The sequence below is a fragment of the Balaenoptera borealis genome, assembly GCF_965194805.1.
Source record: "Balaenoptera borealis genome assembly, chromosome: 3".
NCBI lineage: Eukaryota > Metazoa > Chordata > Mammalia > Artiodactyla > Balaenopteridae > Balaenoptera > Balaenoptera borealis.
In genome coordinates, this window is record NC_138866.1 from 123,790,890 (window position 1) to 123,807,330 (window position 16,441).

Sequence of the window (16,441 nt, forward strand, 5' to 3'; positions counted from 1 at the left end):
GCCAGTGTGTGTCTTTTGGTTGGAACATTTAATGCAGTTACATTTAAGGTAGTTGTCGATATGTATGTTCCTTTTACCATTTTGTTAATTGTTTTGGGATTGTTATTGTAGGTGTTTTCCTTCTCTTGTGTTTCCTGCCTAGAGAAGTTCCTTTAGCATTTGTTGTAAAGCTGGTTTGGTGGTGCTGAATTCTCTTAACTTTTGCTTGTCTGTAAAGGTTTTAACTTCTCCATCGAATCTGAATGACATCTTTGCTGGGTAGAGTAACCTTGCTTGTAGGTTTTTCCCTTTATCACTTTACATATGTCCTGCCACTCCCTTCTGGCTTGCAGAGTTTCTGGTGAAAGATCAGCTGTTAACCTTATGGTGATTCCCTTGTATGTTATTTGTTGCTTTTTCCTTGCTGCTTTTAATATTTTTTCTTTGTATTTAATTTTTGATAGTTTGATTAATATGTGTCTTGGCATGTTTCTCCTTGGATTTATCCTGTATGGGACTCTCTGGGCTTCCTGGACTTGATTGACTATTTCCTTTTCCATATTAGGGAAGTTTTCAACTATAATCTCTTCAAACATTTGCTCAGTCCCTTTCTTTTTCTCTTTTCCTCCTGAGACCCCTATAATTCTAATGATGGTGTGTTTAATATTGTTCCAGAGGTCTCTGAGACTGTCCTCAATTCTTTTCATTCTTTTTTTCTTATTCTGCTCTGTGATAGTTATTTGCACTATTTTATCTTCCAGGTCACTTATCCATTCTTCTGCCTCAGTTATTTGGCTATTGATTTCTTCTAGAGAATTTTTAATTTCATTTATTGTGTTGTTCATCATTGTTTGTTTGCTCTTTAGTTCTTCTAGGTCCTTGTTAAATGTTTCTTGTATTTTCTCCATTCTGTTTCCAAGATTTTGGATCATCTTTACTATCATTACTCTGAATTCTTTTTCAGGTAGACTGCCTATTTCCTCTTCATTTGTTTGGTCTTGTGGATTTTTACTTTGCTCCTTCATCTGCTGTGTATTTCTCTGTCTTGTGATTTTGCTTAACTTATTGTGTTTGGGGTCTCCTTTTAGCAGGGTGCAAGTTCATTGTTTTTGTTGTCTGCCCCCAGTGGGTAAGGTTGGTTCAGTGGGTTGTTTAGGCTTCCTGGTGGCGGGGACTAGTGCCTGTGTTCTGGTGGATGAGGCTGGATCTTGTCTTTCTGGTGTGCAGGACCACGTCCTTTGGTGTGTTTTGGGGTGTCTGTGACCTTATCATGATTTTAGGCAGCCTCTCTGCTAATGGGTGGGGTTGTGTTCCTGTCTTGCTAGTCGTTTGGCATAGGGTGTCCAGCACTGTAGCTTGCTGGTCTTTGAGTGGAGCTGGGTCTTAGAGTTGAGATGGAGATCTCTGGGATTGCTTTCGCCATTTGATATTATGTGGAGCCAAGAGGTCTCTTGTGGACCAATGTCCTGGACCCGGCTCTACCACCTCAGAGGCACAGGCCTGACACCTGGCCAGAGTGCCAAGACCCTGTCAGCCACACGCCTCAGAAGAAAAGGGAGAAAAAAAGAAAGAAAGAAATAAAAAATAAAATAGAATAAAATAATGTTATTAAAATAAAAAATGAAAAATAATTGTTAAAAATTAAAAAATTTAAAAGTAATAAAAGAAAAAAAAAGAAAGAAGAGAGCAACCAAACTGAAAAACAAATCCACCAATGATAACAAGCACAAAAAAATATACTTAAAAAAAAAATAGTATATATAACGGACAGACCAAATCCTAGGACAAATGGTAAAAGCAAAGCTGTACAGACAAAATCATGCAAAGAAGTGTACACATACACACTCACAAAAAAAGAAAAAGGAAAAGATATATATATTTATCTATATAGTAAAAAATAAAGTAATAGAGAAACCAAATCAATAAACAATTCTACTAATGATAATAAACTCTAAATACTAAAGATAAACATATAACCAGAAACAAATTATTTGCAGAAAGCAAACCCCAAGTCTACAGTTCTCCCAAAGTCCACTGCCTCAATTTTTTGTTGATTCGTTGTCTACGCCGGCATTCCCCAGGTGCAGGGTACATCAAGTTGATTGTGGAGATTTAATGCGCAGCTCCTGAGGCTGCTGGGAGAAATTTCCCTTTCTCTTCTTGTTCACACTGCTCCTGGGGTTCAGCATTGGATTTGGCCCTGCCTCTGCGTGTAGGTCGCCTGAGGGCGTCTGTTCTTCCCTCAGACAGGACGGGGTTAAAGTAGCAGCTGATTAGGTGACTCTGGCTCACTCAGGCTGGGGGGAGTGAGGTGTTTGGAATGTGGGGCGAGCCTGCGGCGGTAGAGGCCACTGTGACGTTGCAGCAGCCTGAGGCATGCCGTGTGTTCTCCTGGGTATGCTGTCCCTGTATCACGGGACCCTGACAGTGGCCGGCTGCACAGGCTCTCCCGAGGGGAGGTGTGGATAGTGACCTGTGCTTGCACACAGGCTTCTTGGTGGCTGCAGCAGCAGCCTTAGAGTTTCATGCCCTTCTCTGGTGTCCGCACTGATAGCCATGGCTCGTGCCCATCTCTGGAGCTCGTTTAGGCGGTGCTGTGAATCCCTTCTCCTTGTTCACCCTGAAACAATGGTCTCTTGCCTCTTAGGCAGTTCCATACTTTTTCCCGGACTCCCTCCCAGCTAGCTGTGGCACACTAGTCCCGTTCGGGCTGTGTTCATGCAGCCAATCCCAGTCTTCTCCCTGGGATCTGACCTCCAATGCTGGAGCCTCATCTCCCAGCCCCCACCCACCCTGGCAGGTGAGCAGACAAGCCTCTCAGGCTGGTGAGTGCTCGTCAGCACCTATACTCTGTGCGGGAATCTCTCCGCTTTGCCCTCTGCACCCCTGTTGCTGCTCTCTTCTCCGTGGCTCTGAAGCTTCCCCCCGCCCACCTCCTGTCTCTGCCAGTGAAGGGGCTTCCTAGTGTGTGGAAACTTTTCCTGCTTCACAGCTCCCTCCCTGAGGTGCAGGTCCTGTCCCTATTCTTGTGTCTCTGTTTTTTCTTTTACCCTACCCAGGTTCGTGGGGAGTTTCTTGCCTTTTGGGGAGTCTAAGGTCTTCTGCCTGCGTTCAGTAGATGTTTTGTAGGAGTTGTTCCACATGTAGATGTATTTCTGATGTATTTGTGGAGAGGAAGATGATCTCCATGTCTTACTACTCTGCCATCTTGAAGATCTCCCTTGGCCTTTGTTTTAAAGTCTGTTTTTTTCTGATATGAGTTTTGCAACCCCTGCTTTATTGTCATTTCTATTTGCATGAAATATCTTTTTCCATCTTCTCACTTTCAATCTGTGCATGTCCTTCACCCTAAAGAGGGTCTCTTATAGGTAGCATATTGTATGCTCTTGTTTTGTTATCCAGTCTGCCACTCTGTCTTTTGATTGGAGCATTTAGTCCATGTTCTCTTTTTTTGTAAAAAAAACTTTTTTCTCTTTAGGGAACTTTCTTTAGTCATTCTTTAAGGGCCGGTTTGCTAGTGACACATTCTCTTAGTTTTCCTTTTATCTGAGAATGCCTTTATTTGCCTTTCATTCCTGAAGGATATTTTCACTGGATATGAATTTGCGATTGACAGTTCTTTCAGTCCTTGAAAGTTGTGCCATTTCCTCCTGGCATTCAGTGTTTCGGATGAGAAATTTGCTGTCATTAAAATTGATGTTCTGTTATAGACAATTTATCTTTTCCCTATGGCTTCTTTTAGGAATTTTTCTTTGTTTTTAGTTTTCAGAGGTTGCATTATGATGAGTTTGGCATAAATTTCTTTGGATTTCTTAGTTCCTTGAATGTTTAGTTTTATGTCTTTCACTAAGTTTGGGAAGTTTTTATTTGTTCTTTCTTTAAATACTTTTTCAGTCCTACCTTCTCTCTCCTCTCCTTCTGGGATGCCAGTGACACAAATGTTACCTCTTTTGTTATTGGCCTACAGGTCCCTTATACTCTGTTTAAGGTATTCCCTATGACTCCTTTCCAGCAAAATTGGGGCACCAACTTTCACCACTTCCTTGGCTCCTACTGCTGGTGTAAGCTCAGTTCTCTGCTGTGCCCCACTGACACAAGGGAGGGGCAAAGTGAACAGAGGACTGACTCCTGACTTGTCCCTGTAGGGTGGAGTGGAATCTTAGCTTTCTGATTGGTCCTGCTTACATTATTACAAGGTGGAAGGGGATCCATGTGCCAAGTAAATCTGTCTCCTACCACTTTGTTCTATGGCAGTGATGCTGGTGAGGGTGGAAGCTCAGATTTCTACAGGGTACCTGCTGACACTGCGGGCAGGGGAGGTCAGAATATTGACTAGTCCTATGTGTCTTTGATGCCAGATGGAAGTAGAGGCTCTGCTCACCATTGAGCCCTGCTGAAAGTGGGGGTAGGGAGGACCAGTGTCTACCAGTTCTGACTCTCAGTACCTCATTAAGTCTCACTGCTGCTTGGTGGGTGTGGAAGTTCAGCTTCCCACTGACACTAGGTGTGAGGGAAAGTGGAGTGCTGAGTAAGTACAGTTCCTACCGCTTTGTTTAGTGTTATTAATGCCATTTGGAGGTAAAAACTCAGCTCACTGTTCACCTTTGCTGACACTGTTTTGGTGAGGGAATTGGACCACCATCTGCTTCTGCCAGGTGGGCAATGGAACTTCAGCTCTCTGCTTACCCCTATTGAAACTATGGGGTGGAAGGTTTCCACTGACGTTTGGCTAGAATAGAAGGAATATTGCCAAAATGGTTGTCTGTTTTCTTAGGCCATCCTTTTCTCTGTCCTTTGGCTTGGCAGAACAAGTTTTGCTGATGCCTGTTTTGTCTATGTCAGTTGGTCCTTCTGGATTGGAGGCTTTTATAGCATCCTGTCAGCAATAAACAAAAACAGAGAACTCACTGCTGTGCTACTTTTCAATTCCCAGGGTCACTAGGCAGTCCACCTACTACTTTATATCTTTTAAAATCGTCCTGTGCTTATTTTGTATGTTTTTTCCCAGAGTTTTTAGTTGTAAGTAGGAGGACCTGGAAATGAAGGTGAGGCTGCTCCACTTGGCCAGAACTGGAAGTCTTCATACTAATTTTGACAGATTACAATTAGCCTGTAAAATTTTAAAAATTGTGGCTATCACTGTATACATATATATCTCAGGTTGTGAAATTTTGAAGCATTTTGGTAGAAGCTTCTTATTTATTTTAGGCTAGTTTGCTCTGTGACTTTGGATACAGGCCCTCATTTTCTTATGTGTATGGTGAAATAGTGGACTAGATCATTGAGGGTTCATTCATTTAACACTATAATCTTATGATCATTAAAATAGTTTTTTTCCTTTTTTTCCTAAGTCAGTGTGTACTATTAGTACTGAGACAGGGGGAAAAGAACGTGGATTTTGGACCAAGGTCTATGTTTGGATTCTAAAAGAAGGGGAGGTAGTTTTTACATATTCATTGGGCTATGGACATCAGAACCAGTTTGCCTAGACTTGCATCTTGGCTTTACCTTTACTAAGTGTGTGACCTTGGGTAAATTACTCAACCTCTCTTTGTCTCAGTTTCCTCATTGGTAATATGGGAATGACAGTACTGATCTTAGAGGGTTGTTGTGAACCCTCTAAGAGGGTTTATTTAAACGAGCTACATCTAAGGCACTTAGAACAGTGCTAGCACATAGTATACACTATATAAATGTTATTACTTTTTGACTGTGGGGACTTAGGTCAGTCTTTTTTTTTTTTAAGGATTTATTTCTTATTTATTTATTTTATTTTTGGCTGCATTTGGTCTTAGTTGTGGCATGCCGGATCTTCATTGAGGCATGTGGGATCTTTCATTGTGGCACACGGGTTTCTCTCTGGTTGTGGCGTACAGGCTCCAGGGTGTGTGGGCTCTGTAGTTTGCGGCACGCAGGCTCTCTAGTTGAGGCGTGTGAGCTCAGTAGTTGTTGCGCTCCAGCTTAGTTGCCCCGCGGCATGTGGGACTGGGGATCGAACCCATGTCCCCTGCATTGTAAGGCGAATTCTTTACCACTGGACCACCAGGGAAGTCCCAGGGCCTTAGGTCAGTCTTAATCTCAATTTTATCATTTGTAAGATAGGGATAATTATACCTACCCCACAGTGTGGTTGTAGGGACTAGAGAGTACACACACACTTGTGCACAATACACCTTGCATAGTAATTAGTGTCATGTTTATATTTTCGTTATATTTAATGGGAATTAGATTGGAAAATATTATTTTGTAGGTTTTTGAAAATTTTTATCATCAAAGAAATCTTTTTATTTTCTTCCCTCAATTGCATAGAACGGAAAGATGCTGAAGGATGGGAAACTGTTCAGAGAGGAAGGCCTGTTCGTTCACGATCAACAGCAGTGATGCCAAAAGTTTCATTACCAACAGAAGCATTAAGGTCAAAGGATGACAGTGATAAAGAAAATGTATGTCTTTTACCTGACAAAAGTATTCAGAAAGGTGAATTTGTTGGAGGTGGACCTTCTAATACTATAGAATCTCAGCTCAAAGACTCATTACACTCATGTGATCATCCTCTTGCAGAGAGAACCCAGGTAGTACATTCTGAAAATCCTTTTATTGCTTTTTTATAAAGGATATATATATGTATGTTGGAATGTCTTAATTTTTCTACTTCATTTTTTACTTTTTATTGTGAAAAATTTCAGATCTACAGAAAAGTTGCAAGAATAGAATAATGAACTCTCCTGTACCCTTTTCCTAGATTCACAGATTAACATTTTGCCACATTTTTTTCTCTCTATATTTACATATCACACACTCATATTGTATGCTAAACATTTGAGAGTAATGTGCAAACATCGTAACCATTCACCTTTAAATGCTATAGTATATATCTCTAAAGAACAAAGAAACTCTTTTACATAACCACACTATAATTATAAAATTCAGGGAATTTGACATTTATATAATATTGTTATCTAATTTATAGTCCATATTCAAAAATTTCCAGTTGTCCCAATAATTTCTTCATAGAATTTTTTTCCATGATGCATGATCCAATCTAGAATCACACATTGTATTTGGCTTTGTTTCTTTAATGTCTTTCACCAGGGCCAGTTACTCAGCCTGTCTTTGTCTTTCATAACATTAATATTTTTGAAGTATACATTGTGGGTTTTTTGTACAATGTTCTTCAGTTTGTTTATTCATTATTCACTTTAGCTTATACATTTTTGACAGAAATAAAGTGATTGTTCTTAGCCTCACATTTAAAGGCATATCATATCAATTTGCCCAAGTTTGTTAACTTTGATTACTTGGTTAAAATGGTGTCCTCCTGCTTCATTTGTAGTGTTATTTTAAATGATGATGAAAGTAGAATCATTTTTCACTTGCTCTACTTTTATTTCCTACAATTCGAGTATAGAGTGATTTATATTTAAATAATTCTTTAAAGTTAATATTCCCAGTACTCTTCTGTCAGTCCATTTGAAGTTTATTTTACTTACTCGGTTAAGCAAGGCATTTTTTTTAAAAACAGGACTTTAAAAAAATTTTTATTTTATTATTATTATTATTTTTTTTTTTTGGCCACCCTGCATGGCATGTGGGATCTTAGTTCCCAGACCAGGGATTGAACCTGTACCCCCTGCCTTGAAAGCGTGGAGTCTTAACCACTGGACCGCCAGGGAAGTCCCAGCAATGCATTTTAAAAAGATAATTTGTTTACAGAAAGATTTACCTTCAGTTAGTATAATTTTATGTAAAATGACTAATGAAATATAAGAGATATTCTTTGATAAGGTACAGGGACTAAGTAAAAAAGTTGTAAAACAGTTGTCATATTTCTCAGTCCAGAATAGTATCTGCTTTTTAAAATTCTCTACTTTTACCTGTAGGATATTTATTTTTATTAGAAACTGTACTCAACTTCCATGTTCTTTTTCCTTGATGATAATAATGGCTCTTAATCCTACATTGTTCCTGATGTTTTATAACTCTTTAATATATGTATGTTTTGTGCCCACATGAGATTGAAAGCTCCTTGTGGGCATTATCTTATGTTGCCTTTTAATTTCCCACAATATGGAGCAGAGTCATAGATACGTAGGAAGTAATCAGTACGTAGTTGTTGGGTGAAACTTTAAGAAACTTTTAAATGTAGGTAAATTTGATGAAGAAATCACTTTTTATATCACTTAGCTAACATCTAGCATTCTTGGTACATGTATTATATTTTAACTATAAAATTTAACAGTGTAAAAATTATGCTGATTTTGTGTAATGAATAAACTTATGTGATTTTTTGAGATTTTAGAAATAGTCTATACATAGAACTTTTGAGTAATTATTGTTAAATTATTTCAGTATAAAAGTTCACTGCTTATGGTGGCCAAGCTAATATTAATAACTGTTTTCTCCACTGTCATTCTGAAAATGGAATTAGCATTTTTATATATTTTTCAACATTATAGTTTAGCTTTGATTTTGTTATTTAAGTTGATATTGATTTTTTAATAAACAGTGTTGACTATATTGTAAAGATCAATAATGCTAATGTAAATATTACTGAGAAGATTATAAACCATGGTGACTGATGTATGGATAATGTTGATAGCAATATAAACATTGTGATGCAATTTGAATAATGCTTATGCTAAAATGAACACTTTGGGACACTTTAAAGTTCTAACCAATGGTAGGATTTTTAAAGTAGTTTATATGACTTGGCCAAGTTTAATATTTATATAAATACTATATCAAACTAGGGTTTTTATGGCCACTGCAATGTTTATCTAATGTTTATTTAAGTAGTGATGTGAGTAAGTTTTAAATTCACAATTTTAGATTTTAGTTCTTCTCCTTGGAGTTCATTACCCTGAGTATAGCTGGAAAACATAGCGCCATTCTTTCTGTACTCTGTTAGAAAGTGAAAATAAAGGCTTGTTCCTATTCACTAAACTAGAACGTTTTTTAAAAATGGGTATGTATTTGACTTCAGCACAAGTTGTATTTGTTTAAATGGTTTTCACGTTTCTGCTGGTTATGGGTTAAATATTCCTAAAGGGGAATGGAGAGCCTATTGAAGTCTAAAGAATATGAATTGCATAATGAAACTGCATGCTGACATATACTCTACTTTTTATGGTGTATTTCTCTTTTAGATCTGAGATTTGGTATTATGTGCAATGTGGATCTTTATGAAAGATGCTTCGAGGCTGTGTTAATGTTATCTAAAGAGAGCGAGTTTAATGTTTTTGAGTAAAATGCCCTGGAAGTACATATTTGGTGAAAAGTGCCTTCATTTGATATTAAAAACCATGTAAATACCTTTAGTTATTTGAATATAACACAGAGTATTATACTTGTGACTAGATTTCTTTTGTGAGGTGTATAGGGTACTCATCAGGAATCAGCCCACTAAAATAAAATGTAATTACAGTATATATTGATTAATTTGCTAAAGCACTTCCGACAGTGCTTTACATAGTAAACATAGTAGATGTGCTATGTGCTACTATGTGCTAAACATAGTAGATGTGCAAATAAAAATTGTGGCTGCTTAATGGTTTCTCTTCTTACCCTTGAAACATACCAAAAAATGACTGAGTCATCTGTCAGTCAGTCAACTGATGCTTTACAGCTGATAGGTTAAGCAGAATCAGGTTTTCTAGAGTGAAATAAGTTGGTGAGTATTTTTCGTTATCTCTGATTCAATCTGTAATATGTTTCGTTAGTTCACAGTGAGTACACTGGATGATGTCAAGAACTCTGGCAGTAGTTTCTTACAAGACAATTCTGTGCAAACTTCTGAAATACCTGCCGTTCACATTGATACAGAGGGTGTTTCAGTTACTCAGCAAGCTGACACACCTTTGCAAGCAAGTGAAGACAAATTTTCAGAAGAGAAAGCAAGAATAGAAAGTGAAATGGATCCTTCAGATATTTCAAATGTGAGTGCTGCTAACTTGGTAAGAACAACTTATCGGAATTCTGAGTAAATATATTAAAGAGGCATAAACCCCAATAATAAAAAATTGTAATGTGTATTTCTCTACACTTTACAAGCACTTTTTAACATAGCATTTTATATATGTTATTTCATTTTAACATTTTATTCTTATAGCAATCTTTTGATATAGTTAAGTTTCTTCTTCTTTTATAGAGGAAGGAAATGAAACTGTGAGAATTAAATAACTTGCTCAAAAGCATTCACTTTGTGTGTGATTTGATCAAATGTTCTTTAGCATTAAGAAACTATAATAATAATGTTTTCTATGCAACATCTACCACTCTGATAGATGGGAAATTGTGCTTAATGAACTTAGCTTTAAGAATTCTCTTAACAGAGTACTTTAGACAGTTATTATCATTTGCTTGGAGTTGGTCTTTAAGATGAAGCTTATTTATCATCCCTATTGCAGAATCTTTAAAAATGCATTGACATAAAATTATTTATAGGTTTATGTGTTTGGATGACTACTTAATTCTGCTCGTCTTTCTCCTTCCCATTTTAGTATTAAGATACTTGGCCTGAGTATAATTCAGAATAGGTCATGCTGGCTTTGTTTAAAAAGTAACTTTCAAAAGGAATAGGCACATATAAAAAGTTGTTGAGAAAAAATTCAAATTTAGTTTTTAAATGACCACTGTGTACTATAATTTCTTTTTAAACTTAATGCCTCATCATGTTGAAAGATGATACCAGCAGATGATATTAGGCCAAATTATACATTTTAGAGAGAGAATAAGATTAGATACAGATGAAATTTGATATGGATTGTTTAAGGGAGTAATAAGAGTTATAGTAATGAGAAAAACAAATATTTAGATTCCTTTATAAAGGAATAAAAGGCACTTTTTTTTTAACTTAGGTTTTTTAGTGCGAATGTTTTAAAGGTTAAATAATTTATGGTCATGTAAGTAGTGGGTTTAATGTATGGGTAGAAATTGGTCGTATTTATATTTTTGTTTTCATAGCTAGCTATCATATTAAATTATTTATTTTGCAAATGGATTCTATGAGAATCAAATTTCATAAGAGGAAAAAGATCCTATACTTAAATAAGCATAAAATAATTATTTAAAAATTCTTCTCTCATCATTTTTATTTTGATCACGTAGGTAAAATAAGCTTATGGTAGAGTATTAAAAACCCTTGGTTATTTTGAGAATGACATTTACATATTTGAAGGAAAATAAGTTCTGCTTTACATATGAATATTAGTATATCCTTAGAGATCTTAGAGGAATTTTAACTAAACTAAGATTTTGAGAATATTTTATTTTTTTAATTTGTCTTGGCACAGATACTTCTGTGGGTTGCTCTAGATAAGCACGTCATTGTTTAGGTTCTAAGTGGAGGGTTATAGAGAATTGCTGCAGTGTTGAGAAAATTGTTTTCTTTTTTCCCTCAATATAGTATTGTCACATACATGGTTCAACTAAAAAAATCTGTAGTTCTCTTATTTAACAGAAACCTAAGCAAAAAATGACTGTAAGAATTTATAATAATAAAATTTATTTCTTAAACATAAAGGACCCTTTATGTTTAAGGTCCACTTTTGCCAACATTGTAAAAATGTGCTGATGTAAATCCTAGCTACCATGGATTTATTTTTTTAGATTTGCTGAAATTACAAATTTTAATGAAAATTTAGAAATTTAAAAAATGGTGATGTATACAGATATTTATTTGAATTTCACAGTGTGAAAATAGTAGAAGTTGTATATGGATAATTGAATCATTATTTCATCCGTAAGTTCTGTTACTCTGTTAAAATCTTTTCAGGTCTTAAGAGGTGAAATAGAAATGTTCTCTGGAGAAGATAAAATTGAGAAGGAAATAGGCTAATGTGAGAACTTACTTTCTGCAAAGTTAAATATATTCAACTTTAATAGTTTTTTTTAATCATTGTTAGGTATGATGTTTGTGTGGCGCCTTAACAAGTTAGTTTCTATAATATTCTAGAGTTTACAGAGAAAAAGCTTATGATGCAAAGAAATAGTCTGTCATTTAAACTCTCTCACCTCATTCTCTTCCCCAGGGACAATCTTGTATGTTTTGAGGAGGCAGAGTATCGACAGGGGAAATGAAGTGGGGAGGGGAAGCTTTTAAAAGGATACCCATGTCTAGGCTCCACTCCAGACCAATTCAGTAATAAGCTGAAGCTCAAGCACTTGCATTTTTAATACCTTTATTGAGGTGTTATTGATTTTCAGTAAAGTTCACATATTTAAGATATACACATTGATATATTTTGACATGTGTTTATACCTGTGAAATCATCACTACAATCAAGATAATGAAAGTATCGATTGCCTCCAAAAGTTTTCACATTCTCTTTTGTAATCCCTCCTTTCTGCTCTTCCCTGTTTCCCCTTCCCAGGGTTATCACTATTCTGCTGTTACTACATATTAATTAGCATTTTAAGAACTTTCTGTATATGGAATAATGTAATCTTTGTTTAGCTTCTTTCACTCAGCATAAGTATTTTGAGATTCATCCATGTAGTTGTGTATATTAATAGTTCCTTCTTTTTTTATTGTCTTTAGTAGTACTCTGTTGTATGCATGTAACTCAGTATGTTCATCCATTCAATTGTTGACAGACGTTTGAGTTGTTGCCAGTTTCTCTGTTATGAATAAAGGCACCATGAACGTTTGTCTTTGTTTTGAACATATGTTTTCATTTCTCTTGGGAAAATATCTAGGTCAGTTTTGTTGATAATATTGTTCAGGTCTCCTTTGCCAATTTTCTGTACTTGTTCTGTCAGTTGAGAGAGTGGTATTGAAATCTCTGCATATATCTGTGAGACTACTTGTTTTAAGCCAACTTTATTGAGATATAATTTACATAACATACAGTTTATCCATTTAAAGTGTACAGTGCATTGTTTTTTAGTATATTCACAGAGTTGTGCAGACATCACCATAATTAGTTTTAGAACACTTCCATCACTACAAAAAGAAACTCAGTGCCCATTAGCAGTCCTCCCTTTCACCCCACCCTCCCAGCCCTATACAACCACTAATCTGTCTTTTGTCTCTATAGATTTGCCTGTTCTGGACATTTCATAGAAGTGGAATACAATATGTGGTCTTTGTGAATGGTTTCTTTCACTAGGCATATTGTTTTCAAGGTTCATTCGTGTTTTAGCCTGTATCAGTATTTCATTCCTTTTTATGCCCAAATAATATTCCACTGTTTGAAAAATGTGGAATATGCCACATTTGATCCATTCATCAGTTGATGGACATTTAGGTTTTCTCCACTTTTTGGAATTTATGTATAATGCTGCTTTAAATATTTGTATACAAGTTTTTGTGTGAACATATGGTTTCATTTCTCCTGGGTATACATCTAGGAATGGGATTGTTGGGTCGTATGGTAACTTTACATTTAACCTTTGTGAGAAACTATCAGACTGTTTTCCAAAGTAGCTGCATCATTTTACATTCCCATTAAGTTTATTTTGTTTTGTAATTCTATCAGTTTTTGCTTCTTTTATTTTGAAGGTCTATTATTAAGTTCATAAACCTTTAGGATTGTTTTGTCTTCTTAGTGAATTAACAGTTTATCATTATGAAATGACCTTCTTTATCCTTTGTCATATTTTTTGCTCTGAAATCTACTGTGTCTGATATTAGTACTTCAACTTTCTTTTGGTTAGTGGTAGTTTGGTAGCTCTTTTATTTGTAATCTGTTTATAGTCTCATATTTAAATTAGGTTTCTTATGGGCAGCATGTGGTTTGGGGTCTTGCTTTTATCCAATTTGAGTCTCTATTTCCGTGTAATGTGATTATTGATATGGTTCCTTTAAATCTACCATCTTATTGTTTTTCTCTTTGACTCATCTGTTCTTCATCCCCTTTTTCCTCTTTCTCCCATCTTTTTGATTAATTTTCTTTTATAATTTATCTCCTTTGTTGGCTTAGTAGCCATAAATATTTGTTATTTCACTGTTTGCTTTAGGGTTTATAGTATACATATTTAGCTTTTTATAGGGATTTATTAATTAATAATTTTGATGCATATATTTGTATTACATAACTCTAATGCATAATTTTAAGTAAGGTATATATGTTCAGAAAGTGTCATCACCAGTGCGGCATAATTTTTTCTTATATTCCCTTTAAAGTATAATGTTTTTCTCTTGTTTTTAAAATATTTGACCTGTAACTGTTTTGAATTTTGGTGCTCAAATGAAATTCACACTTTATTATTAATAACAATAACTATTATTTATACAACTTCACAGTTTGTCATACACAGCAGTTTGGTAAAAAGGTCTCATGGATTATTGTATCATTTTATGGAATATAAAATAGTCTTTTGCTTTTAAGAAATTTCCGAGTCATACAACTGGACCCCAAGTTTTATAATTCTAGATCAATGCTATTTTTATATATACTATTTATGATTAGAACATAAAGAAATAATTACTTAACTTTCCAGTCAACTGATGATTCTTCTTTTTGTTTGTTTTTAACTTTATAGTCTATGGCAGAAGTTCTTGCTAAAAAGGAAGAGCTAGCAGATCGTCTAGAAAAGGCCAATGAAGAAGCCATTGCTAGTGCTATTGCTGAAGAGGAACAGTTAACTAGAGAAATTGAAGCTGAAGAAAACAATGATATCAATATTGAAACTGACAACGACAGTGATTTTTCTGTGAGCTTTTAGAATTTTTATTCTCTGGGTGTTTGAGACTTATACAATAAACAATAGCAAGTCTTTTTTAAAGCACTTTACCATTACTAAGTGTTTTTATATATAATGCAATTGACAAGTTGGAAGTTGTTTTCTCATTTTACAAATCAAGAAAATGAATCTCAGAGTAAGTAAATACGCAACATTTCTCAGATTATAATTGTATAGATTGAAGAAGAATCGAAGATATATTTTTCCTTCTGCTAATAAAAAGCAAATGATACATTGCCTTGCTATCACTAGGCGCTCAGGATATATATGTTGATGAGAGGGATTTCTTAAAGAATAAAAGTAATCATGAATGTTTGCAATGTTTTCCTATTAAATTTTAATGCCCAACAAATACTTTTTAGCTTTTCTGATGTGTGCTCTAAATATGTCAGAATTTATGTAGTAATAGTTTAAACCCAATAGTTTTCTTTTAAAATTACTTGGTTTGTCTCTGCTGTTAATGGCAGGTAGGTTAGTCTTCTTCTTAAAATGTATAGGCTGTGGTATTTTTAACTTGGTAATTACTGTGACTGTAAGAGGTATGTAACTTTTTTCTGGTTTTGGACTGTTTGCTAAATGAAATATATGAGCAATAGGTAGGAAAATTTCATGTATAGTTCATTTTATAAGGTTATAATTGGTTCATATATTTGTTACTCAATTTTTCTTATTACATTTTAGGCCAGCATGGGCAGTGGAAGTGTATCTTTCTGTGGTATGTCTATGGATTGGAATGATGTCCTGGCAGATTATGAAGGTATTACATGTTTGTATGTTTGTGTGTGTGTGTGTTGTGTGTATAGGTAGAGGGGTATAAAATAGATTATCTTATTACATGGGGTTTTTGTGTAAAATAAATAAGAGTGGGATGCCGTTTAAAAGTCTGTTCTCAAATGTTGGTTTTATAGAATTATGTGGCTAAACAATAGCGGTTTTCTTTTTTCTGAAAACAGCTCGTGAATCTTGGCGCCAAAATACATCCTGGGGGGATATTGTAGAGGAGGAACCTGCTAGACCTCCAGGACATGGAATTCACATGCATGAAAAACTTTCCTCACCATCTCGTAAAAGGTGTGGCCTTTGAAAATTAATTTGAAATGTTTCACAGGAAGGGAACTAGATGTTCTTGACTATTAAATGGAGTTACTACATATACTATTTTAAGGTACATGATTCAAGATATTTCCAGATCCATTGAAAAGTGACAACGTTTCTGTGAAATTTTAGGCCAAAGTTAGTTTTGTATATTTTTTATATTTATTTTAAGAACTTTGAAGACTAAAGAAGATATTTTTGACTTTATCATGTAAACATTTGTGTCTCTTGTCCATTTATTTGCATTAATAGAACAATTGCAGAATCTAAGAAGAAACATGAAGAAAAACAAATGAAAGCACAGCAGCTAAGGGAAAAGTTACGTGAAGAGAAAACATTAAAGCTTCAGAAATTGTTAGAAAGGGTGAGTTTTTAATTTTTAGGGAAGTATGATTGCCTTAAATTGATGGGCTTATTTTCAACTTGACTTCTTCTTCTGGTTTGAGAGAAGCTAAAAGAACAATAAAAATAAATTTATTAGGAAACGAAAGCATTTCTAGCTACTGAGTTACAGAAAGCTACCTGTTAAAAAAAGAAAGAAAACAGAATTTGTCATTCCTAAAAAAGCTGGTAAATTGATGTTTTGCTGAGTTCGCATGGATTATTAAAGCTGCGCTTTGTCTTTTGCCATTTTCAGTGGGGGTTTCCTTGGGGAGTCTTGTGCAAAGTGTTCAATGAATTG

The 16,441-nt window shown here is 35.2% G+C and overlaps 1 protein-coding gene across 8 annotated transcripts in view; it reads left to right on the top strand.

Annotated features, from left to right (window-relative positions):
• SCAPER (S-phase cyclin A associated protein in the ER) overlaps positions 1–16,441 on the top strand; it is a 487,034-nt gene that overhangs the window by 145,498 nt on the left and 325,095 nt on the right. For 6 of the 8 annotated variants that reach the window (XM_082386958.1, XM_082386962.1, XM_082386964.1 and 3 more), the window contains 6 exons: positions 6,289–6,551; positions 9,699–9,932; positions 14,464–14,634; positions 15,346–15,421; positions 15,618–15,735; positions 16,012–16,123. In XM_082386958.1, the coding sequence (XP_082243084.1) occupies positions 6,289–6,551; positions 9,699–9,932; positions 14,464–14,634; positions 15,346–15,421; positions 15,618–15,735; positions 16,012–16,123 (974 nt within the window). The remainder of the gene's footprint in view (positions 1–6,288; positions 6,552–9,698; positions 9,933–14,463; positions 14,635–15,345; positions 15,422–15,617; positions 15,736–16,011; positions 16,124–16,441) is intronic. The other 2 variants (XM_082386961.1, XM_082386963.1) reach the window with 1 other exon arrangement.